The sequence below is a fragment of the Hemicordylus capensis genome, chromosome 2, assembly GCF_027244095.1.
Source record: "Hemicordylus capensis ecotype Gifberg chromosome 2, rHemCap1.1.pri, whole genome shotgun sequence".
NCBI lineage: Eukaryota > Metazoa > Chordata > Lepidosauria > Squamata > Cordylidae > Hemicordylus > Hemicordylus capensis.
Genome location: NC_069658.1, coordinates 142,966,751 through 142,993,335, shown reverse-complemented (window position 1 = coordinate 142,993,335; position 26,585 = coordinate 142,966,751). Strand labels below are relative to the sequence as shown.

Below are 26,585 nucleotides of genomic sequence, written 5' to 3'. Positions count from 1 at the left end.
GTGTAGAGTTCTAGCCTGTCGCCACTCAGCTGTATGTAAACAAGATTCGTTTCCTTTAGATAAAAAAGGGATTGGATTCTCTCTCTCCAGTATCTTCATGCTTAAACTGAATTCTAAGCCTTGTCTATTTTAACATTCAGAAATAATCCTGAAGATCCCACGTGCAGCCGTATTGTGGCTTGGGCTTTCAACTGCTCTTTTTCAAAATTGCTGCTCTTTTGAAACCTCTAAGCATGATCATAATCTAGTATTTTAACTCAAGGGAATACTCTGTTTGCTGCTCTGTTTCATCAGAGCGCACTGAGATGTGGTATGACATAATTACCTTTATTTATTTATTTAACATATTTCTGTACCGTCCAAAACTTGCATCTCTGGGCAGCTTACAATTAAAATCATTTAAACATTAAAATCATTTAAAACCCAACATTAAAAGTATTAAAACTATAAATCTAGTTAAAAGCCTGGATGAATTAGTGTGTCTTCAGTGCCTTTTTAAAAGTTGTCAGAGATGGGGAGGCTCTTATTTCAACAGGGAGCCCATTCCAAAGCCTAGGGGCAGCAACGAAGCCCCGTCCCTGAGTAGCTGCTAGACGAATTGGTGGCAACCGCAGATGAACCTCTCCAGACTATCTTAACGGGTGATGGGGCTCATGGTGAAGAAAACGTTCTCTTAAATACCCAGGGCCTAAGCTGGTAATAACCAGCACCTTGTATTTTGCCTGGAAACATATCGGCAACTAGTGTAGCTCTTTCAACACAGGAGTATTATGGTCTCTCCTAGATGACCCAGAGACCAACCTGGCGGCCACATTATGTACCAACTGCAGTTTCCAGACTACGTACAAAGGCAGCCCCACATAAAGCACATTGCAGTAGTCCAGCCTGGAGGCTATCAGTGTATGTACCACTGTTCTGAGGTTGTTCATCTCAAGAAACAGACGTAGCTGGCATCCGTTTCTTGAGATGTTTCACCCAAATATACATTGGGTGAAGATTTCATACTTTCTGAAAATAAAGTTAGCAACATACCTTTGTTTTTCCCGTAAATAGACAAGCAGAAGTGTTCATTAGCTACAAATATAAAAATACTTTAACTTTACAAAGGGCAAATTATGTACACACTGGAAAAACACTATGCCTTGTTTGTTACCAAATATCTATCATGTCCACTGGAAGAGTTAACAAAAGCATTCAAATCAACCTTTTGTTCAGTTATGGTACATTAACATCTGCATGTTTGTCACAGAATTTAAACTGATTAAGGGCTGCTAATTCATTAGTTTCATGATCCAAGGGAAAGATGTCTAAAGTGCTTAAGGCATTTCCTCTTGTTGACATACCCTGTCATTCACACAATATGGGACGACCCTGTTCAGCAACAAGAGAAGCAAGCACCTGTGATAGCCTTTTCCACAGTAAAGATTCTCCCCAGAAGGGTGAAATTTAATCCACAGCTGTGTCACTGTTTCAAAATCAGTCCTAAGAGTCTCTAAACACCAGTACTGCATCTAGAATAAATCAGTTGTGTTGTGGAAGCAGACCCTGCTTAGCTAAGGGGACTGTTAGAGGTTGTTGATTTTTTAAACCCACAATAGGTAAAACAGCAGAGCACTAAAGAATGAGCACATGCTCCAGTTACAGAGTAGGTAGCAGAGGATGGTTTGGATACTGCAGCTATTTAGAGCAAATACATGGAGATCCTTGTACGTATGACTAAACACTAAATATTTATTGGTTAAATACACTTAGATAGGGAAGACCTATATCTAATTTAAAGGACTACATAATGGATAGGTAAGGAGAGAGAGAGATGTTTCCATCTGCTCTCTAGGAGGAAAGGAAGAATTGTGACTCAGCACAGGAAGTGCTGCAGAGTCAGTTCAGGGGTCATAGAGTAGGGACAGATAGGGAGATCCTTACTCACTATCTCTACTCCCAATGCCCCTAGTGGTCAATAGGACTGTTGGTGCAAAAGGTCGATGCACTGGAACTTCATCTCCAACAGGGACAAGTCATGCTTGCTTCCACAAGACCAGCTGTCCTCTTAAAAAAAAAAAAAAGGAGTAATGGGGGGCGGGAATCATCTACAACCTATTGTTGTGATTGGTTTGCATGTTACTTTGAAAATAAAGTTGCTCACATCCCTGCTGATTTGGACTCCAGGGTTTTGGCAGTTCCAGCAGACGTTCCTTAAGTACCATCTGGTCCTATTGTGTTGGATTCTTTTCAGATAGTAGAGCCTGAGGATGTTGTCAAGATCCTCAGCAGTATGCAAGTGACATCGTGTGCTCCTGACCCTTGCCCTTCAAGGTTTAAAAAAAACCTGCCAGGGAGGGGTCAGGTAGATGGTTGGAGGTGATCATTAATGCTTCCCTAAGGGAGGGCAGGATGCCATTATGCATCAAGGAGGCGATGGTAAGACCATTATTTAAAAAGCCCTCTCTTAATCCCGCCAACCCGGACAACTATGACCTGTCTCTAACCTTCTCTTTTTGGGCAAGGTGATAAGAGCATGAGGTGGCATCCCAGTTGCAGAGGGTCTTGGATGATGTGGATTATCTAGACACTTTTCAGTCTGGCTTCCATCCTAAGACTGAAACTGCCTTGGTCACTCTAGTGTATGACCTACACCAGGAGCTAGACAGGGGGAGTGATCCCTGTTGGTTCTGCTGGACCTCACAGCGGCATTCGATACCATTGACCATGGTATTCTTCTGGACTGCCTCTCGAGTATGGGAACTGGGGGTGCTGCTTTGGAGTGGCTTCGGTGCTCTCTTGTGGGAAGGATCCAGAAGGTAGTGCTGGGGGACTACTGCTTGGCTCCATGGCCATTACCCTGTGGTGTCCCTCAAAGTTTAGTTTTGTCCCCCATGCTGTTTAACATCTCCATGAAACCACTGGGAGAAGTCATTTGGGGTCCTGGAGTGAGTTGTCAGCAATATGTAGATGACACTCAGCTCCATCTCTCCTTGTCGCCTGATCCTAGGGAGGCAGCGGATGTCCTAAATTGGGGGTTGGAGGCCATGATGGTTTGGATGTGGGCTAATAAACTGAGATTGAATCCGGACAAGATGGAGGTAATATTGGTTAGTAGAAGAGGCAATTGGGTTGAGGAGACTCTACCGGTTCTGGATGGGGTTGCACTTCTTTTGAAAGAACAAGTATGAAGCTTGGGGTTATTGCTGGACTTGGCTCTGCTTTTAGAAGCTCAGGTGGAGGTGAAGGCCAGGGGTGCCTTTGCATGGCTTCGGCTACTGCACCAGCTGCATCTCTTTCTTGAGAAGGCAGATCTGGACACAATTACCCATGGCTTAGTCATGTCATGGCTAGATTACTATGTGGGGCTGCCCTTAAATAATTTTCAGAAACTGCAGCTAGGAGAGCTGGTCTTGTGGTAGCAAGCATGACTTGTCCCCATAGCTAAGCAGGGTCTGCCCTGGTTGCATCTGAATGGGAGACTTGATGTGTGAGCACTGCAAGATATTCCCCTCAGGGGATGAAGCCGCTCTGGGAAGAGCAGAAGGTTCCAAGTTCCCTCCCTGGCTTCTCCAAGATAGGGCTGAGAGAGATTCCTGCCTGCAACCTTGGAGAAGCCGCTGCCAGTGTGTGAAGACAATACTGAGCTAGATAGACCCATGGTCTGACTCAGTATATGGCAGTTTCCTATGTTCCTATGCAAAATGTGGCAGCTAGGATTTTATCTGGAGCTGCCTGCTGGGGTCATATCAAACCTATTTTGAAAGTGCTGCATTGGCTGACAATTTGTTTCACAGTCCAATTCAAGTTGCTGGTTCTGACCTTTAAAGCCCTTAATGGTTTGGGCCCTGGATACCTGAGGGACTGCCTGCTCCCAAAGGTTGCTGCCCACTTGATGGGGTCATCCAGGGGGGCTCTGCTCCAGGTGCCAACACTGAGGGAGGCTCAGCTGTCGTGCGCACAGGACAGAGCCTTCTCAGTTGTTACCTCCAGAATCTGGAATACTCTCCCGCTGGCCATCTGCTCCTCAGTCTCCATCACAGTTTTTAGAAAGAGTGTGAAATCTTGACTTTTTGCCCAGGTTTTTATATGATAGTTCCTATTGCTGCTGCTTTGTATCTTGTATGATTATATTCTGCTTGTTCTAAAATCTTTTAATCAGATCTGTATTTTTATATTCTAGCTGATATTTTAATTTTGTAATTTTTGTAGTCTTGTTTTAACTTTAATGTGAACCACCTTGAGATTATAGAAACAAGTGCTAGGGATACAAGAACATATGTGCGCCGCTTGCTTATAGAAGTAACTTCTGTTGGTGAAATTATTCTGTTTGAACTTAATCAAACTCTTTAGGCAGTTCTAAATGAACCATGTGAAAAATGGCTGATATCCAGAACAACCAAGCAAATTTGCACTAGCACAAGCAGCTAGTTTAGCAGTACTAAACACAGAGATTTGCACACGAGCGCCATTGCGCAAGCGTCCCCATTAAGACCAGCAAAACATGCTGCAGCACAACACTAACGAGCAGCTAGCTAGTGCAACCATTTTTGCATTGCTTTGCAACATCCTCCCACAAGTTTGTTCTCCTTGCCTGCCTCTGTTCTCTTTTCCTTTTATTTTGTTTTCTTGGCCTTTTCCTCCTGTGGAATCCCACTCAGCATAAGGATCTTCAACTTTCAAGTTAAGATGAGATGATGAACCGTCCAGACTCAACACAAGAGCTGATCAGAGACAAGATGCAGAACAGGCTTGTTTGTACCTTTTAACACAAAGTATGAAGGAAGCTAGCAGTTCTTTAAACAGCTTACTTAGATCCCAACTGAGATTACTGTGTGGAGCAACATAGAGCTCCAAAGGTAGAACCTAAGACAAAGCAGTCAACTCACCTATACATTTTTTCAGTTTTAACCTTGAAAAGATTACGGGAGCCAGCGTGGTGTAGTGGTTAGAGTGCTGGACTAGAACCGGGGAGACTCGAGTTCAAATCCCCATTCAGCCATGAAACTAGCTGGGTGACTCTGGGCCAGTCACTTCTCTCTCAGCCTAACCAACTTCACAGGGTTGTTGTGAGGAGAAACTCAAGTATGTAGTACACTGCTCTGGGCTCCTTGGAGGAAGAGCAGGATATAAATGTTTAAAAATAAAATAAATAAATAAATTCTTACAAAATAGTCAGACTTGTCAATTTTCTGTTAGAGCTCCTGGATGTACTGCTAGCTAAAAGCTACTTAAAGTTCTTATACATGGAAAAACCAAGGGTTCATTTGTTATTAAAACTGAACCAAAAGAGGTGTTGTAACGTTTACACAAGTATGTTAATTTGTTCAGCTAAGTACTAGAAGATAAATCATTAAATGCTATGTACCAACTTCCAATCCTTCATGACAAAGCCACACACATTATGTGGGAAGAACTTAGTTGTTTTTATTATCCTTCCAGTTAATATTTAACAAATTATCTCGCTTTTATTAGTGAGGTAGGTGGTAACTCACAGAGTCCAGGAGGTGGTAACTCACAGTGGCCAACACAAAATAATTACTGGAATTTGTTCTTGTGCAAATTTAATCTTTGTTAACTGCCAAGTAAGCAGAATAACTGAGCCTATGTTTCTGTGCTTGCCTTCATTTTTGGAAGCTTAACAATAGCAGTCATACTACACAGATTCTATTCAATCCAAATACATCAGAAATGGTACTTCAGAACAAACTCTGGAATTTCTCTAGGAAAGGTCAGCAAGAGCACTGCTTGAAAACTGTACCAAGCAAATAACCTCGCTCGAAAGGAATACAGTCAATCCAGCACAGCTTTTATAGGTAGTGCTGGAAGTGCTAACCTATCGCTAAGAGAGAGCATAAGGTACAGTTGTAAGATTGGCAGAGACTGAAAAGCCCTAAATGATACTGGTGGCTACACTGTTAACTAACAACACCAGACTAATGCATCTTTCTTGGCAGGTGCATCTTATTTCTTTTTCTATGCAAACTGCCTTGAGAACTTTTTTTCGTTGAAAGGCAGTATATAAATATTTGTATTAATAAGAATAATAAAAGGTCCAGCTGGAAGTACTGCCTGCCCAGAGAAGATCATCAACTGGCCTGAAGTGCGACGGGGGGGCCCCCAAGGATCATAGAAGATATTGTGCTGCTTGTCAGCAGCCAGTCCTTCCGGCGCTGGAGTCTAGCTGTCAGCATTCAGAGCAGGGACTAGAGCAGGGCCTGGCAGGAGACATGGTTTGAGGCAGGAAAGCAGTCTGGGCTGCAGAGGCCAAGACCCACGGCTGGGAAGCTCCTTGGCTCAGGCTGGGGGCTGGTAGACGCTCCACGAATGACGTATGGGTTTTTTTTCCCAGTGCCTGGCTGCAGTCTGCAGACTTGATGTATAGCCTGGCGTGATGGCTCTCAGCTGGCACAGATTCAGGGTTTATCAGCCCTATTAAGGAGACGTTTGCTTCTTCGGATAGTTTCCCAGCTGCTGTGGGCGTCTCGCAATTCTCCTTTGTAGCGGAGTCAGAGGAGGCTCCCCGTTTCACTCAGGGTCCTGCTCTCCACTCCCTGTCTCTGCTGCCTCTGACTGCTCTGCTTGTTCTGGAACGGCAACCGGTCCTGCTTCAGCTCTTTCTTGCGGACTGACAGCCGGTCTCTGCCCTTCAGGTACCCCTGCGTCGTTGGCTGGAGGACTGTCAGCATCCTCTTCCCCTTCGCTATCTGAGGACAGGGGCATGACACTGCTAAGACAATGTTATGCAAAACCTGCTAAGAGTCTGATTTTTACCTTGTGGACAGAGGCACCATTACCCCTGGACTTCAGGGCCTATATCTGGGTGTCCACTCTCAGGGGAGCCCTGCCAGTGGCACCAGCAATCTCCTCCCCCCCCCCGGCGCACATGGGGGGCACCCACCTGCCGCTTCCTCCCCCACCCCGCTCCTGCCTTTCTTCTGGCCTGGCCCAGCCTGCCTCCCTCACTCATGCCGTTGCCAGAGCAGGAGGATCGGCTCTCTCCTGCAAGTGAGATAACTGATTCTTCCACTGGCCCTGGCAAGAGTCTACTGAAGACGGCGATGGGCGCACATGCTCCCTGATTGTGACGGGAGCGCATGCACCTTGCTTTCTTCTGCATTTCCCACATGATCTCCCTTGGCTTCTGAATGATCAAGAAGCTCTAAACCAGAAACATGAGAATAAGTCATTGAATGGGAAGTCGCTGTGAAGGAGAAGCACAGGGAGAAGTCCTTTCTAAGTATGAGCCAAAGGTGCCATGAAGTTTGGATAAGAGCATAGTGAGGAGCTACAAACAGAAGGGGGAAAAAGTTCTTGCTTATCCCCAGCTAGCATAGCTACACACGTTATTGATTTTTATTGTGTGAAGTGCTTATTTAATAATTATGAAGGTGCTCGAAAGACTATGTAGCTGGTGGCAAAGCAGGAAACCTATGTTGCAGATTTGCAGTTGGCAGATAGCATGTTATTTTTGACAGTTCTCAAAATGGTTGCTAGAAGCTGTTGATTAATGTTCCATGTTGCGTTTGAATTCATTGGCATGATTCAAGTAAGAATTTGGTGGAGGCGGGGGCGTAAGGCCGTTAGGTCCAGGTGGTAAAATTACCGAACTGCACCTTTACTTGTGGACTTTGAATTATAAGCAGAGATAAACAGTTAACACAGCAGTTCAGTTACATGAAATCACTCCTCATATTGCACTTCCTTCCTTCCCCTGCATACCAACTGTAAATCTGTTCCTGCAGATTCCCTTTTAATTTTATTCTATAGTTTCTGGACTTTAAAAAAATTGGGTAAAATGTCGTGCAACGCTGCAGTGAAAGAGAAGAGATTTCTGTTCACATCTGAGTCTGTTGCAGAAGGGCATTCAGGTATGTAAATGAGTTTCTTCTCTGGCAGTTAGAGCCACGTAAAATAGAACTCCTTAATAGCCTCTTTCAAAAGTCAGATTGTACGTTATAGGGAATGTGTGCATGGAGTTTCTGTGCTTAACCTCCCCCTGCCCACAAAAAAACTACCCGTAAATAGCAGCCAGATTGAATGGGAAGGAAAGCTTTCACCCCACCCCCAGTTGTCTTGATCATGCCCCTTCCCCCGCTGCTGCTTATTAAGGATAAAAAGTTCTAATTGCCAATAGAAGCTTTTTTCTCTTGACTAACAGCAGTGGCACAGAGTCAACCCAGATGGGGGTGGGATGAAACAGTTATATTATTGCAGATAAAACCTCTCGTATTTGGGCCAGACTGGATCCCACAGTTATTGCAGAGTCTACTGTGGAGGTGTCAAGCAACTCCTCTTATAGGATTAGACTGGATCACTTTCAGTTTGTGACTCCTGAGGATGTGGACATACTGCTTGGGACTATACATCCTACCACCTGTTCTTTTGAACCTTGCCCAACTTATTTCATCCAGCAATTATATTATCAGAGAGGGCCTGGTAAATGTTATAAATGCTTCTCTGAGGGAGGGCACAATGGATGCCTCCTTGTCTTAATTATTGGGCCATTCTTGAAGAAATCTGCGTTGGATCATCGGAATCAACGAATTATACAGACCCGTTTCCAATCTTCCATGATTGGGCAAGGTGATTGAGTGGGTGGTGGCCTCTCAGCTCCAGGCACTTTTGAGTGATACAGATTATCTAGACCCATTTCAAACCAGCTTTCAAGTGGGCTATGGGTTTGAGACAGCCTTGGTCAGCCTGATGGATGATCTCCAATTGGCTATCTACAGAGGAAATGTGACTCTGCGGATCCTTTTGGATCTCTCCAAAAGGAAGAAAAAGGAAGAGGAAATTAACTAAGATTATGGTTTTAAATTGTTTCGAGGTTTTAATTCATGTTTTAATATGTTTTATGTTGATGTAAACCGTCCAAAGACGGAAGTTTGGGGTGGTACACAAATATAATAAATTTAAAAATAAATACATAAATAAATTCTGGAGCTAGTGAGATTTTTGCGCTGTAGACCAGAAGGTGACTGCAGCAGGGCCCAGGGAACAAGTCTGTCCAGTTAGGAATTGAGGGGATGGCACTCAAGGGCGTAGCGAGGGAAGAGGGGGCCTGTATGGAAATGTTGTTGTAATATGTCCAGCCAGTAGGTGGCGCTAGCGTTTGCTAGCGGTGATCTTAATTGGAGGCCGACTCCCTTCCTTCCTTCCTTCTTCCTGCCTGTACCTTTTGTTGAACTTGTCACTTCCTGTTACACAATAACGTAGTCTTTGCCTATAATGGCTGCCTTCCTCTGAGCTCTCATGACCCGTGTTCACCCCTCTCCCTGGCAGCCCCTCGGAGTGAGGGAGATGATGAAAATAGGGAGGGGGGGAGCTGGGGGGGGGGGCGCTCAGGAGCTGGGTGGGGGGGCCTGAGTTCTTTGAACCCAACTGCTACATCCCGGTGGCACTGGCTATGATAGCTACATCCCCGTGGCACTGGCTATATGAGCAGCACTGCACTGCAGGCGCTGTAAATACCTTCATGGTATGAACTCACTCCTACCCTGTTGTGAAGCAGGGTACCAGTACAGCAGCCTGTTGTGAAGCAGGAGTAAATCGCCATTTGGAAAACCTCCTGGAGACTGGTGCTGATTTCTGGAGAGACCAGGCCAATCCTGGAAGGCTGGCGACATTATTTGCTCTCAGTGTAGCTGGGGTGGTTAGGCACACAGGAAGCTGCCTTATACTGAGTCCATAGACCATTGGTCTATCTAGCTTGGTACTGTCTAGGCTGACTGGCGGCAGCGTCTCCAAGGTTTCAGGTAGGAGCCTTTCCCAGCCTTATCTGGAAAGGTCGGGGATTGAACCTGAAGCCTTCTGCATGCAAAGCAGGTGTTCCACCACTACGTTATGGCCCCATCCCCAAAGGTGACATACATACATGGGTCTCCCGTGCAGGCACTGACCACACCAAGACTAGCTTAGGTTCAGCAAGGTGGCTGTATCATGTGCCCTTAAAACATGCTCTGGGGTGTTTTGTTACATAAAGTCTGAGGAATTTAGTTATGAAGCACGTGGCTGCTTTATGCTTTGTTTCTAGATAAAATGTGTGACCAGATCAGTGATGCTGTTCTTGATGCTCATATCAAGGTTGATCCAGATGCCAAGGTTGCCTGTGGTGAGTCTTATATATGGATTGAGGTAGCAGAAGCAGAATAACAAAACAGAGAAGGGTCATGCTTTGTTCCACTAGGAGCTTTACGGGAGGTGATTGTTTTGGTATGCAGTACAATCACAGCTGTTAGATGTCTGGGGGAGAAATTCTCTTCTCCCTAACAATTAACAGAGAAAATATCATTTGACCAAATGAGAAAATGCCATTTTCTCCCCTCCCCTCCTAGCCCATGCATTCATTACAGTTTGGAATGCCTAGCATACTGTGGTTTTACAAGTATTACTGGCAGGTATTGGCCGGTGCCTGTGAAATCACTGATGAGATAACTCTTCCCCGCATTTTGTTACCATACAAAAATTTCAACAACAACAAAATGTTTTAACTTTTATTTTTCTGATTGTTTTTGTGACTGAACAACAGTAACAGCCATATAGCCTCTTAAAATGTGGAAACAATCTGCATATAGAGAATAGTAGCAAGGCTATCCAAACGTTTTCTTTCTTTTTTTCTGCTTTAGTTTTAGATTATAGACTCCTCAAAAGGGTGGGGGTGGAGGAGAGCAGTAAACAGGTGGTCCCCCTGCAACAAAACTATCCCCCATACTGCTGCATGGAAGGTCGTATTTAGGCCTCCATGATACTAGCAAGCAAGTGTTTGCATTAAACCAGAAAGGGCAAAGAGTAGAACTACTTTATTAATAAACTAAAGCTTTAATTGTTTAATCTAACTATAAAACTGATTAATAATTTCAGCACTAATTATAACAGAACACTAACTGCATTCATCAGATTCCATACACCCAGTGGAATTAAAAATAATAATAATAATCACCTTCCTTTACTTGAAGGTGGATCTTATGGAGGAGAATGGTCCACTTAAAAGGTGCAATGGTAGAAAAGGTCCTGTACCATCCTAATGTTAGAGAGGGTATCCAAAGCAGGGCTTTACTGGATGACCTAAAGGTATAAGGGAGTTTGCACATACTTATTAATGGTTAGAAACAAACAAACAAACTGTGGAACACAGCAGTATATCACTATCTTTATTTACTGTCTGTATTTTTGCAGAATGTGTGGCCAAAACGGGGATGATCTTACTTTGTGGTGAAATTACTTCCAAAGCAGTCGTTGATTACCAGCAAGTTGTGAGAGACACAGTCAAGAAGATTGGGTATGATGACTCTTCCAAAGGTGGGTTCAGGCTCGGACTGGCCCAAAGGGCAACGGGGCATATTCCCGGTGCACCCCATCCACACTCGGCAGCAGTGAATACTCCCACCCTTAAGCACCCATACTGCTCAGAACCCAATGCCCTCCCTACATACATTCCACCGCCCTCTCAGTGCCCCCAGTCCGGCCCTGGGTGGGTTCTGCGCAAGGCTTCCATCAAAATTATACTGTACTACCAAAATGACTTTGATGAAGCAATTGGAAATGAAGGGGTATGTCCTGTGCAAGAGCAACTAGATCTTCTTCAGTGCTTTGACTTCCTCTGAAATAATCTTACCTAGAACATGTTCAGTTGTCAGGGCCAGTTAGGAATTGAGGGGGTGGCACTCAGTACCTACCAAGTACTATGAATCGTATGATCTGAAATATGGACTCTGAGGTGATTCCAGTGCTAATGGCAGGGAATGGTCATAGGAACATAGGAAGCTGCCATATACGGAGTCAAACCATTGGTCTATCTAGCTCAGTATTGTCTTCACAGACTGGCAGCAGCTTCTCCAAGGTTACAGGCAGGAATCTCTCTCAGCCCTATCTTGGAGAAACCAGAGAAGGAACTTGAAAGCTTCTGCTCTTCCATCCCCTAAGGGCAGGGATCCTTAACGTTGGCCCCCCAGATGTTCTTGGCCCCCCAGTGGCCTTTGGCTGGGGACTATGGGAGTTGGCTGGGGATTATGGGAGTCCAAGAACATCTGGGGGCCCAACGTTGAGGATCCCTGCCCTAAGGGAATATCCTACAGTTCTCACACTCCTAGTCTCCCTTTCATAAGCAACCAGGGTGGACCCTGCTTAGCTAAGGGGACAAGTCATGCTTGCTACCACAAGACCAGCTTTCCTCTGGTCTCAGAAGTGCTGTAAGGAGCATTGTGTTCCAGGACTCTTTAGAGCATGCATCTGTAAACATATTCCTATTGTGAGCCTTTCAGACATCTATTTTGAGTATCCAGGGGGAATGGTATGAGGATGTGAAAATAGCAGATGCGATCGAAGACCTGACACTTTGGAAGATGGTAAAGACTGACTTGTTTAGAGAGCTTTCAGAGATGACTGAGGGCAGCTATGCTTGAATAATGAACTTCCTGATGTTTTAGTTGTATGTTGTAATATAATGTCTGTTTTTGCTAGCTGCCTCGAATCCAATTTTTGGACTAGAATGCAGATTATAAATTTAACATCCCAGTGAAATCCGCTGTATAGAGTGGTCTACCCAAATGGCAGATCACATGATAAGCATTCCTGGACTCTGGCATTTCAGAACTCTCTCCACCCCCAAACGTGCTCAGATGAAGAAAGTTGGCATATCATGGAGAAGGCTAGGGTAGAACTCTTCTGTATAACATCTAGTTTCCTCTGTGCCAGGAGGTTTTTTTAATTATATATATTTTTAAATGGGGGGAGCATTCACACATGTGAGTCCCTCATCTGCAGTCTGAAATGGTACAGTTTTATCATATGATTCATTATGTGTAGGTTAGCTCACAGTGAGCATTGTGCTAGGCACTGGTTCGGTGCCATTCAAGTTCGGATGAGGCCTGAACTGATTCGACGCTGCAGGGAGGGGGATCTTTAAGAAAGAGAGCAGGTCCTTACTTGCTCTCTGCCGCCACATGCATCTTCCTGCTGCGGTGGCGCTTGCCCCAAATATTTATTTATTTATTTATTTATTTGAAACATTTAATATACCGCCCACTCCGAAGACTCTGGGCAGTGTACAAAAACATGCAAAGCAAGACAGCATTAAAATTGCATTCTAAATTAAAAACTAAAGTAACTAACAAAAAAGAAAAAAACCAGATAGGTAAACTACAGGGCAAAAGCCTGGCGAAAGAGAAAAGTCTTCAATAGAGATTAAAAAATCAGTAAGGAAGGAGCTAAACGAATCTGAAGGGGAAGGGAGTTCCAGAGAAGTGGGGCAGCAACGGAAAAGGCCCTTTCACGGGTCCTAGCGTCCCGAACCTCTTGGAAATCAGGGACTGACAGAAGGGCCATCTGAGCAGATCTGACTGAATGGGATATAACTGGATGGGAGAGGCAGGTCTGTAGGTAGACAGGCGCCAAACCCCACAAGGCTTTGAAGGTCAAAACCAGGACCTTAAATATCCCCGCGCGGTGCTTGCGCAGACGTCGTGTGTGCTTGCACCACACAGGGGTACTTGGGACAAGCACCGCCATAGCAGGAAGCAGGTAAGGACCTGCTCTCCTTTTTCTTAAACATCCCGCTTGCCCTCGCCTCCCTGTGGTGCCACCTCAGTTCATGCACATCCCTACACTGTGTGGCCTGATCCTCTGCACATTTATTCATAAATTAGTAGCCCTGTGCTTAATCTGGGGCCTATTGCCAGATCTGGAATAGGCTCTATTCATATCTGGGGCCTATTCCCTGATAATCATATGCACAGGATTACAGCCTCCGTTCAGTATCTGTCAATGGGACTGTTTTATAGCTGCTTCCCTCACAAACACAAAGTGATCTTGTATAGATTTAACCAAGAGTTTATTCAGAAACAACTCCATTTTCTCCTTCCTCTTTCCCTCCTTTTTCATTTTGGATTCCACCCCCTGCCCTCTCTACAGGATCCCCACTGGGACAAACTTCTAAACAGCCAAAGATAAAAGATGCTGGCTATAATACAACAGGGACTAGTTAAGTGTCCCCATTGTATCCAAACAGGTTACACAAGCATGTTGCTCATTATTGTGGCTTAATATTAACTTCACAGGATTAGATTACAAGACTTGCACTGTGCTGGTAGCCCTAGAACAGCAAGGCCATGAAATCAAGCAGGCCATCTCCAGTGGAAAGGGTGGCGGAGATGATATTGGAGCTGGCGACCAGGTAACCTTTTTTTTTTTAAAAGCACTTTAGGAGTGCCCCATTAAATTGAATCAATTTTTCACTGAAGAAAGATGATGGAGAAGGATATTGAGCCAATGCTGTGTGTGGGCAGGGGGAGAGTTTAAGATAGATAACAATACTGGAGTCGTTTTTGTTTTTTGTTTTGTCTTGTAAGAAAAGATTGCCTAGATTTAAGATTCTCCAGTGAACTCAGATGAACAATCACTCCCTATATATAGAGGATCAGGCCCTTGCACACACCCCCAAATTGATATTTGAATCCATAATCCTTGAATGAAATATATATATACTGCAATATGTAGAGCTTTAGCATAGCCTTGAAGGAAGAGGGAGGGGTGGCACAACATCTGTGTTCTGGGAAGAAGCATCAGGATTTGAAGAAAATATCATCATAGTTAATATTCTGATCTGTAGAAAATGTTTGCAGTAACTTAAATACGGTAGAAATTTAAAATCTGTAGAAGAAGCCGATACATTCATTGTGATATACATATGTGTTTTATTGCAGGGCTTGATGTTTGGTTATGCAACTGATGAAACGGAGGAGTGCATGCCCTTAACGATCTTGCTTGCACATCAACTGAATGCAAAGATCAAATCGCTGGAGAGGAATGGAACTTTGCCCTGGGTTAGACCAGATGGGAAAACTCAGGTTGGTAAACAGCACGAAGACTCAAATGGAGAAGCATAGGAAAGTTTATGTCCGTTGGCATGATCAGGACCTAGGGACCGTTCAAATGCTACAGCCTTCATGCAAGCGCCATCAGTGCCATTCAGAAGCCATAACATGGTAAACAACTTAACATATGGTTGGAACTTGTCATGGTAAAGCTATTTCTGGACTCGTATCACTTCATACTGCAAACAGGAGAGCGGGGGCCCAATGTTTCCTATTTGAATGATCCCCTGTGAGGGGGAAATGTAGGAACATAGGAAACTGCCATATACTGAGTCAGACCATTGGTCTATCTAGCTCAGTATTGTCTTCACAGACTGGCAGCGGCTTCTCCAAGGTTGCAGGCAGGAATCTCTCTCAGCCCTATCTTGGAGAAGCCAGGGAGAGAACTTGAAACCTTCTGCTCTTCCCAGAGCGGCTCCATCCCCTGAGGGGAATATCTTGCAGTGCTCATACATCAAGTCTCCCATTCATATGCAAACAGGGCAGACCCTGCTTAGCTAAGGGAACAAGTCATGCTTGCTACCACAAGAGCAGCTCTCCTCTCCTGTCTCTCTGTATAGAAAAAAATGGCACATCAGAGAGAAGGTTAAGTGACATACTAGTTTTCTATAATACTGTAAGGTGTGTTTTTAAAAACTGAATAGCAATAGCACTTACATTTATATACCGCTCTATAGCCGGAGCTCTCTAAGCGGTTTACAATGATTTTAGCATATTGCCCCCAACATTCTGGGTACTCATTTTACCGACCTCGGAAGGATGGAAGGCTGAGTCAACCTTGAGCCCCTGGTCAGGATCAAACTTGTAACCTTCTGGTTACTGGGCAGCAGTTTTACCCCTGCGCCACCAGGGGCTCTTGAAAACTGAAAGCATTCAAACCTGCAAATCTCCCCCTACCTGCTGTTCAAAGTAGTACAGTCCAAGCAAGGTTTTATCATTTGTTTCTGCCAACTTCATAAACCAACTCCATATAATTCTCCTTGCCACTGATGTCCTTTCCTGGCAGCCAGACGCATGGTGGCACTTCCTGTGATCAGCCTGAGCCACACGGTAGGTTATTAAAAAATGTTATGACCTCTTCAGGAAGCACTTCCACACAGATGAACAGTGCTCAGTTGGGGGATCATACTATTTGATGGGGGGCCTCGGATTAGCTTTAGATGACTGGGAGACACATGATAACCATCTGAAAACTTCTCATATAATGAGGCTGTTCTCACCAGCTGGTGTTAGGCTGGTCGTGAGAAGCAGCGGGATCCTTGCGGATCCCTCCGCTCTTTGCCTGCCTAACCTTCTTAAGAAACCCAGCTGTTAGCTGAGGCTAAGGATGCGCTTATACCTTTACCCCGGCTACTGGGTATCCTGTGTCTCCTCAGACTGAGTTCAGCCCGAGGTGACACAGAGATGGGTGGACAGAGCGCCCGTCTGGTGGGGGAATCCTTGTATTGCATTGTGGGATATCCAGAGGCCGGAACAACAAGTTCCAGCCCTGGATCCCTCCCACCCTGCTCCGTGCCTCACAGAGCTGCATGGAGCAGGGTTGCCTGTGTGGGGGCACAGGAGGCGTGCCAGATGGTTTGGTCATCTGGGGGGAAGGTAGATTAAGAGCAGCCTCCCCCACCGCGCCCTCCCAGCCCACCCCTGGCGATCGTGAGAATTGCCTCACTGTATTGCCGAACTTGCCCAGGGCTACTCGGTGAGCGGTGTGGCTAAGCTTGAATTTGAACCCGGGCTTCCCATATGCATACTAACACTCTCCACTTCCCCAAGAGGTGGGACACGCACAAGTAACTCTGTACGGCAGGGGCGGCCAACCTCTCCAACTGTTGTTGGACTACAACTCCCATCATACCCAACTGAAAGTTATGGTGGCTGGGGGTGATGGGAGTTGCAGTCTAGCAACAGCTGGAGATCTTCATGTTGACCCCTCCTGCTATAAGGTTTCCTTTGCTTTGGATGAAAGGGACAGCTTGAGATGTATGGTGCCAATGACATGTCTGCTTATATACAGGCAGAGCATGGTTGAAACAGATCCCTAAAGCCAGTAGCCACCTGCTGATCCTGCATCAAATCCCCCCAAACCAAGTACTATGGATTCCCCCTGAGCCCCCAAGACTGCTTCCTGTCTTGCTAACCTTGCAGATCTGTCTGGCTCTGCCCCAGATTTAAGATATAATAATTTCTTAGTTCACTGGCAGAAATCCCATCAGACCCCACCTTGATGGATTGCACATTTAAATAGACTTCTCTTCGTCCTAACCTGGGGCGCCCATTGTAAAACATCTACTGATAAGCCCTGATTCTAACTATTAGCAAGTAATCAGATTAACAAAGGTTGGCCAACTCTCTCTTGACACACTGGATAGTATTCTTGGTAGAATACTCTAAGTAGCTGGTATGGACAAAAACCACATCTGATACGCAGCAAAATGAAAATTCAGGCTAACCATGCTTACGAAGAATAAAGTTCTTCTGGAAGTCCAATGAAGGTTACTTTGGAGCAAAAATGTTCAGGATCAATGCTGCAAGAAAATAAGATCATTGAGTTCACAGGGGTGGGTGGGTATCAGTAAAGCAGACTTGGTCAGTAAGGATTGTGACAATCCACCACTGAGTTTTAGGTAACAGTAGAAATGTCATAATTTAACCTGACATCCTGTTGTGGATCTTTTAGGTCACAATGGAATATAGAGAAATTGGCGGTGTAGTGGAGCCAATACGTGTACACACCTTGGTTATATCTGTACATCACGCTCCTGAGGTGGCATTGGAGCAAATGCAGAAAGACCTGATGGATAAAGTTGTGAAAGAAGTGATTCCAACAAAATTCCTGGATGAGAACACAGTCTATCACCTCCTGCCAAGTAAAGCATTTCTAGAAGGTGGCCCTAAGGTACTATACCCCTCTGACATTAAACCTGCAAATTTCATGCCTTCCTGGGCTGAGTTGCTGTACAGGAAGACCTCTTTCTTATCTATCTATCTATCTATCTATCTATCTATCTATCTATCTATCTATCTATCTGTTTGATTTCTATACTGCCCTTCCCCAAAGGGCTCACAATCTAAAAAGAAACATAAGATAGACACCAGCAACAGTCACTGGAAGTACTGTGCTGGGGGTGGATAGGGCCGGTTACTCTCCCCCTGCTATATAAAAAGAATCACCACATTAAAAGGTGCCTCTTTTGCCAAGTTAGCAGGGGTATTAGTGGGGGTTCTGTTCCCAGCTATAACCACGGATATGGAAACCATGAATATTGAGTCATTGGGGCTATGGGATCGCAGGGGTTAGGTTCCTGGTCGTCAGGGAAATAATAGAAAATGATCAAAAATTGGCCAGATTTGGCTGGGAGATGCGAGGGGGGGGTCCCTATTATGCTTCGCTGGTCCCCTCAGTTGCTCTGTGCCCCAGAAATTGCCCGAAAATTGCCAGGTTTTTTCCTCATTTTTTAAAAAAATGGAGCCATTTTGAGGCTCTGAAATAAAAAATGTCAGCCGGAAATGATTTCTGTGGTCCTTTCCAGCCACTGCAACCCATGAATCCATGGATGATGAATCTGAGGATACTGAGGTCTTCCTGTATTTCAAGAGTTACCAACCTGTGGTACTCCAGACATTGCTGAACTAAAACTCCCATCATCCTCAGCCACAATAAATTGTAACTGGGGATGATGGTAGTTGTAGTTCAGCAACATCCAGAGTACCACAGGTTGGAAACCCCTGCTGTACTTCAGTGGCCAGTGAGGGACTTTTGAGCCTTGTGATCCCACCCCTTGTCCTTTAGATATGCCTACTAAGCACTGCGTTCCCATCTTTTGGATATGACCCCCAACCCCCAAAAGTGACATAATTGCTATATATCAAAAGCCAGTTGTCAACATTCTGTCAGATTCCAGTGTGACCAAGAAACAGAAGGAAGCTAGCTATGCAGATGTGTATAGACTGGATCCTCAGTGTATGGAGTTGCTGTGGCAAGGAATAAAGTCTGGCACTGTGTCTCTGGTATGCAGAGCACACAGAGATAGACAACAATCCATGTAGTCCTTGCAGGATAAAAGGTCTTGTTCCGCACATCCTCTACCAGGGCGCTTTCCAGACTAGACCCTACAACGGGGTCAGGACGTATCTCAGAAGTGTGCTTCCACACTTCCTGCATCATGACACCACAGTCCCTACGCAGATAGCAGGGTACTATTCACATTTCCAATGCCTTGTTGCGAATTTAATCGCTGCAATGTGGAGCAAGGATGTCGTACATCTGGCGTGAAAAAGTTGCTGTTTTTTCAGGTTGTTAGTTGCTGTAAGACTGCTCCCCCTGCTGTTTACGTTCCGATTGCGACTTGCCCAAACGGAGGCGTTTTGCTGCTGCTGAGCAGCTAGTCTGGAAAGCGCCCTGGCATAATGATGGGACACAAAGATATGTGTTTGGGAAAGTTGATGCTCCACTTAAAGCTGAACTGAGACTCTGTATACCGTAGCTCCCTGTGGTGTTGCAAGACTTTTTGTCTCCAGGTCCTGGACAGGATTTGCCCGTGAAGGCACTCATTGGCTTTCTCTACAACGGGAAGGGTAGAAGCAGCTTCCTGTCTGAAGCAGGCCTTGCCTTCGCTTCAAGGTCTTCTTTATTCTGGTGCATTATATCTGCCTCTTTTGACTTTACTAGTTGGCTTCCTTGGCCTTGACTTCCAGTTTCCTGCTTGATCCCTGGGCTTCAGGTTCTTCTCTTTGGCAGGCCCGAGGATGAATAGTGCCCTGAGTTAGTTCATCCATGTAGCCAAGTTGTGTTGCTTGTGCAGCTTTGCAAACCTTTTCAGTATAATAGGTCCTACTGTTTTTCCAGCCATGCCTGTGAAAAGGGCCCAGAACTACTTCTCAGGAATTTGCTGCTTTGCTGCCATTGTTCTTCTGCTTCAGTTCTGGGGTCCCGCTGAAGTCCCAAAGGCCTTCTGCGGCTTCAGTGCAGACAGCGCACTCAGCAAACAGCAAATCACCAAGCTCAGATTGGTGTCCCCTTCAGGTAGGTGACTGGCCACCTCTTCCATCTCTAAAGCCGGCCCTGGCTTGACCCTTGGCTTATTCCTGACCACCAGCCTGCTGATCCTCTTTGCTCTGACTTCAAAGGTTTCTTAAAGAATTGTCCAATGTCACTATAGGGCTCCTCTGAGTTTCTGACTTTATTGGGGGCACCAGGATATTTAGTTTACCATTTAAAACTTGAGAAATGGCTGGAATCATACACTTCTAGCCATTGTTTGTATTTTCCTTTTAACATGGGGCTTCTAGAATATTGTGTGTGATATGGATGTGCCCTGCAGGAAACTCCTGACCAATCATTGCTCCCTGAAGTGTAAAATCCTTACAGGAAAATGTGTAAAGCTGCCTTAACAATGCAACAGCAGCGGTCTTCAGTGAAGTAAAGGTAAGGTTGTGCCGTCGAGTCGGTGTCAACTCCTGGTGACCACAGAGCCCTGTGGTTTTCTTTGGTAGAATACAGGAGGGGTTTACCATTGCCTCCTTCTGCGCAGTATGAGATGATGCCTTTCAGCATCTTCCTATATCGCTGCTGCCCGAGATAGTACAAGTGGTAGAACTTCTCAAATGTAACTGTGGTGACTGCCGTGACCACCAGGTGGCACCCTTTAGAAATATTATTTTAGAGATACAGTACTTACAGTATGTTCCGTTAATGAATTTCATGCTGGATTTTGAAGTTCCAGATTAGCAGGCCTTTTAATCAGAGCTGCACTGATCGTGTTAGAATCTGCTGTTCTACTGGATTTTTATTTTTTGAATTTGTGGAGGAAGTATTGATGAATGGACTCAAGCAAGAATAAAGGAAGCCTCTACATTAAGCTACATTCTGGAATTGTGTGGAAAGGAAAGGAATTTTTCTTTTCTTTTTACCTCATTCTGGAATTCCGGTACACTTTACAGAAAGGATACACACACACACACACGTAAAGCGGCTTGCAGTTTGCAAGCATATTAACGTCTTATCTCACCGTGATTCTAGTCTTTTCTTACCTCTATGAGGTTTCATTCCTTATGCTGTCCAATGGGGAAGTTTTCCTGCATTTTCCAGGACAATAACACATTTTTCTGGGATTTGAGGTTTTTTGGGTGGAGGAGAGGTAATCTGGGTGAGGTCTTGGATCTACCTGTGAAAATTGCACATTTCTATATTTCGTGGTTTGGTGTGGGAGTTTCATGTCAGTCAGTGAAGGCTTGCAGTTTGCAAGCATCTTAACATCTTACCTTGCTGTGACTCTAGTCTTTTTCTAGCTCTATAAGATCTCATTCACCATGTTTTCCAGTGGGAGAGTTTACCTGGACTTTCCAGGGAAGTAATGAATCTTTTCAGGGTGATGATGATTAGGTGGTCTGGAAAAGGTCTGGAAACTACCTGAGAAAATAGCATGTTTCTATCTTTTGTGGTTTGGTCTGGGAGTTTTATGGCGTCAGTCAATCAGTGAGGCTTTATATCTATCTATCTATCTATCTATCTATCTATCTATCTATCTATCTATCTGATATATCTATATAGGAATGTTTTATGCTTCCAGAGGATTTTTTATTTTTATTTTTTAAATCATACAATTACTACTTTATTTTGCTTCCCTAGAAGACAAAAAAAAAAACACACCCCATGTCATCCATCCATCCATTCATTCAAGCATGCATGCTTTCTGCAAGATCACAGCAGTATTTTAAGAAGTGATTTTTTTTTAAGCCCCTACTTCCCTGGAAGAAAAAAAAGGTTAGTTCTTGTGGGGCATATAGCTTTGTTGGGAAGTAATTTAAACTGGGGAAAATCATCATGGAGAGTAGGGGAAAGGCTGTAACCCTTTCCTGAGCAGCATGGCCCCCGCAACTAAATTTGCCATTTTCAAAACAAACAGACTGGAGATCTACTTATAGATCTCCATCATCTCATTCTCGTTGATAGCTCAGTGTTGTATGATTGCCTGGCCTGCCTTGAACTGTTTGTACGGTTCTACAGAAAATGCCGCAAAAGATGTATCTTAAGTTTCCCTTATTGTTGACAGTGCAGGGGTGCATTTGCAGAGGTACATCTGATTGTAGATTGAAATATATGTAAGTAGAATGAATGTCCTGAGGAATGTGTGTGAATATCTATTTATTTAGTGTGATGCAGGCCTGACTGGCAGAAAGATCATTGTTGATACCTATGGTGGCTGGGGAGCTCATGGCGGAGGTGCTTTTTCGGGAAAAGATCCGTCAAAAGTCGACCGCTCAGCAGCTTATGCAGCTCGCTGGGTGGCAAAGTCCTTGGTGAAAGCGGGCCTTTGCAGGAGAGTCTTGGTCCAGGTAAGTGAGAGCTGGTATTATCAGCTAGGCAGCACCCTCAGTGAACAAGAGCTATATCAATAATAGTGCAATAGACATTACACTGATTAAGGGTACAAAACATCTTTCCAACTAGTTAACAAATTAACAAATGGGAATAAAAGCTGGGCAGTTGTTTATACTGAATGATAGCTTAGGCTGACCATGGCTCATCTTGGGTGACCGTGCTACCTACATATATAAGAGCTTTTCACTGATGTAACATGTTACCAGATGTATTTCATGGCTCCTTAGTAAGTATTAAAGAGTACAAATGTGTATTGGTGGGCGTACACAAAGAGCTCTGTTGACATGTAACATGGCCAATGGTATTTCAAGTGCTAGATCTTAAGATCTTAAGGGCACTATCCAGGGTCTCGGGCAGGGGTCTTTCTCAACCCTATTGCCATATTAGTTAGCCTTAAGGACTAAGGACTAAACCGTTAGGACTAAACCGGCATGCAGAAACCCCAGGTGCAAACTGATATAGCTGCCTTGTTTTTGTTTGGTTTAAAATAAAAATTACTTGCACCAAATAAGATTTTAAGAACGGGACACATGAAGAATGTTACACCTGAGCGTTCAGTTGTTGTCATGTGCCCTTTGCTATTGTTTGCTCCTCATCATTGAAACGAGGCTACAACATTTCCTGCCGAGGAAAGGACTCGGCCTTATCACCCAGCAAGATAATACAGTCATCCCTTGCCAACTGCTAGGTTTCCATTCTGGCAAAAGCTCACTGTTGGCAAATTTGTGGTTCATGAAGCATTCAAGTCTGTGGGAAATGGGGTTAGGGGAACCACAACTGCAAAAAGACCTAAAAATAAAGATTTTTTTTTTTCTAAACATCACAAAAAATCCCGTAATATCGCCAAGAGTCACCAAGAAGAATTAGCAGATTGAACCTCTGGACATTTTTTTGAACCCCCCCCAAATCACTCAAAAGCATTTTGAATTAGCAAGGGACAGAAAGTTCAGCAAGGATTAGCAATGGTCACCAAGCGGAATGAGCAGATCGAACCTCTGAACTTCCCAAATTTGCTGGAAACCCCCCCCCCCAATCACTAAAAACCCTCACCAGCCACAAATACCTGGGTTGCAGTTGGGAAGCCCTGTCACAATTTTCCATTCGCATATTCTCAAAACCGCAGTTGGTGAAACCGCAGTTGACAAGGCATGACTGTATAGTAAAAGGCTAGCAATATATCCTTCTGATAAATTACCTGTGAAGCTGTGGAGGTATCTATTAGCTGAGGGTCAAATCCGATCCTGTTGAAACATGGGTCGAGCAGCATAGGATTTGCACAAGTCTCCTTAAGTGAGTGCATCTTCAGAAATGCCTCCACCCAGTGTGACTGCAGTGCTGGTACAAATTCATGGATATGCTGGCAGAACACGATGCTGAAGTAGTGGGGGCATTGCCATAATGGCACCATAGGACTGTCCAGTAAAATGCTTGTTAGCTACAATGATGAACTTGTTTGTGCTTTATCGCTCAGCTGTCTTATGCCATTGGGTTGAGTCACCCTCTGGCCATCTCAGTGTTCCACTATGGCACTTCTGACAGATCAGAAGATGAGCTGCTTGCTATTGTTCAGAAGAACTTTGACCTTCGCCTTGGGCCAATTATAAGGTCTGTCTGTGTGTCTTGAATGGATTTTGGGATAGCTGTAACTAGTGTCATGCTCTTATGACACATCACCCATGTGCACATCACCCATGTGCAGGTGTCAGGTACAAACCAGAACAGTCCCAGGATAAACGTGTTAGGGCTGGCTCAACCCATGTGGCTCTACAGACAGTTGCCTGGGGTGTCAGAATTCCAAGGGTTCTCCAAATGAATTGAGAACATCTTCCAGGGGAACACAGTTTTCTCTTCTACCCCAGATTCTTGGGATACATGATCTGAAGTGTTGGGCAATTGTACCCCCTCTTCCATAGAACTAAATGGAACATTCTATAGAACTAAATGGAGTAGTTCAATGGGAGAAAGAGGCTGCAGTCTGGAAAACAGTTGAGGGTATGGTCCAGGAAGCAAATCTGATTAATGCCTTGAGTAGCAAAAGGTCCTTGAGGCAGCTTTTGGTGAAAGCTGAGGGAGGAGGATATAAACAGACCTAGATTTAAGTTCCACCAACTTGTTCTGAAGGGCTTTTGGGATTGTTGGGCTGAGTCCACATTGATTGTTGGTTTTGACTGAGCTTAGTTTTGGTCTGCTGCTTTTGTTTCTGTATTTTTAAAGTTGTGTTCTAAAGCTTTTTGTCAACCAATGTGAGGGCCTTTGTGGGGCATGGTCCAAATGTGGATTTTAATTAAATAATGTATCGTCTTGCACTTGAATGAGTATTTCCCACCTGTCACTTCACTTTTCCCCCCCTGAAGAGGCAGCTAAATGCTGTATATAGAGTTCAGGTGCTCGTTGGAACCACACTTGTTTCTTGTTGCTTGAAGTTCTCCCGTTTATGATTCTGTATTCTAACTTGTTTGTGTATGCAAATATAATCTGAGTCATCTTTCTGCAAATATATTTAAACTAAGGGCCAAACAAGATGTGAGGAAGCCATCATTCACATGTATCAAATGGGTACTGAAGTAAAAGGAATGCCCAGGAGGTTTTACGCACAGCAGATTTTACTGCGGGTTTACCGGGAGGCTTTACTGTGAACTTAAAGCTTTCTCAAAAAACTGTTGAAAATAGTGGAGTTTTTTACTCTGGAGATAAATTGGGCTACAACCGGGCGCAGTGGAAAACCCGAACTGCACGTGTGGACTGCTCCCCGATAACTTGCAGGGACTTCGGGGAAAATCTTGCCGATATGTGTACTTGCATTCTCCATTCCGGAGGAGATGCAAGCTAAAAGCAAAAGCCTCGCAGTAAAACTGCTGTGTGTAAAACGTCCAGGAGAGGGGCACTGAATCTTTTCCCTACAGCTAGTTGCTCTGGTCACTTGTCTCCATTCTGAGCTCTGATACCAGAAGTGAGTCTAGAACAGAGAAAACTTAGTGGCTAGAGCAATGGACTGAGGAGAAGAAAGGTAGGTGTGGGAGGGGCAAAAAGGTTCACCACCCCTCTCCTGCATACTCCTTCCTCTTCTCACAATTCATATGCCAATGCATACGTGAAAAGGAACTTTGGCTCTCAGAGAAGCAAGAATAAGAGCTGAAACATTTTGAATCAGATGGGAAGGTGTTTATATTTTCTGGAGAATTCTTATGCCTATAATCCAAGTTTTACTAATTTGGAATTGGACAGAGTCATTTTTATTATGAGCAGTAACCTGTAGTAGAACAAAAGGGTAATATTGTCAATTTCCATTTTTCTGGCTTCTGGCTTTGTAATCATTTATAAACCTGAGAATGATGTAGTCTTCCGAGAACATAAATATTTTTTTCTTTATTTATAGGGAGCTGAATTTGAAGAGTCCTATTTATCAACAGACTGCATGCTACGGGCATTTTGGAAGAGAAGAATTTACATGGGAGCAACCTAAAAAGCTGATTTATTAAAGTTGTTTTGACGGTGAAATTTTAAAGAAGTCAATCTGATCTAAACTGTCAGAAGAAAAAATTGTGAAACTGCTGCAAATCAGCCATTTTATAATTTTTTTACAAATACAATAATTTTGTTCATTGTTTATCTCACTTTTAATTGATTTATAATGGAAATGATTCAAAAATTGTGAAACTGCTGCAAATCAGCCATTTTATATTTTTTTTACAAATACAATAATTTTGTTCATTGTTTATCTCACTTTTAATTGATTTATAATGGAAATGATTCAAAAGTGTAATAATTGTGTGTAAGTGTGCCCTTATAAACTGAAGCAAAACAAAGAGGAATGGAATCCATGGTACATTACCAAAAATGGAAAAAGAGTTTGAGGACAATTTTTATCAGCATTTTTTTAAAATCAAAAAAATTATACACAAGGAAAGGGTCAAGCACCCCTTCCTTCCCCCAACACTTCTTCAGTAAAATTCACAGCATTCCGTTCCTCCTCCTCCTACTACTATGGATATTTATATACCGCTTTTCACCAAAGCTCTCAAAGCAGTTTACATTGTGTACATCACCTAGAGATACACATATCAGGCAATATATAAATATGATAGATAGATAGAGTGAAAGATGGCTGGCTATAAGAAGGAGCAGGTAAACTTCTCAGCCAGGGAAAGAATGGTAGCAAGTCCCAAAAGTTGAGACACGAGAAGAATTCCTACAGACCTCAGGGTAAACTACTGGGCAAAACCACTTCCAGAGAGACGGGAGACCCACAACCTGAGCACCACTCCATGGCACCCTATATGGAATGGAATCTTTATTTCAGTCATTGAAGTTATTTCTTTATTTCTTTATTTCAGTCATTGAAGAGTACCCAGAAT

The 26,585-nt window shown here is 44.1% G+C and overlaps 1 protein-coding gene across 8 annotated transcripts; it reads left to right on the top strand.

Moving 5' to 3' along the window:
- The first annotated feature begins 4 nt into the window (after positions 1-4).
- Positions 5-25,948, top strand: LOC128344943 (S-adenosylmethionine synthase-like). 8 transcript variants are annotated; one of them, XM_053296070.1, is made up of 10 exons: positions 14-31; positions 7,750-7,850; positions 10,016-10,093; positions 11,158-11,280; positions 14,037-14,152; positions 14,682-14,825; positions 17,527-17,745; positions 22,002-22,184; positions 23,702-23,835; positions 25,607-25,948. In XM_053296070.1, exons 2-10 carry the CDS (start codon positions 7,778-7,780, stop codon positions 25,707-25,709), a joined length of 1,173 nt encoding a protein of 390 aa, XP_053152045.1. In that variant the 5' UTR covers positions 14-31; positions 7,750-7,777; the 3' UTR covers positions 25,710-25,948. The 8 variants fall into 8 exon arrangements, with proteins under 8 accessions (XP_053152048.1, XP_053152045.1, XP_053152043.1 ...); XM_053296068.1 differs by lacking the exon at positions 14-31 and adding an exon at positions 6,191-6,632; XM_053296069.1 differs by lacking the exon at positions 14-31 and adding an exon at positions 6,191-6,632 and having other exon boundaries at positions 7,725-7,850.
- The last annotated feature ends 637 nt before the right edge of the window (positions 25,949-26,585 follow it).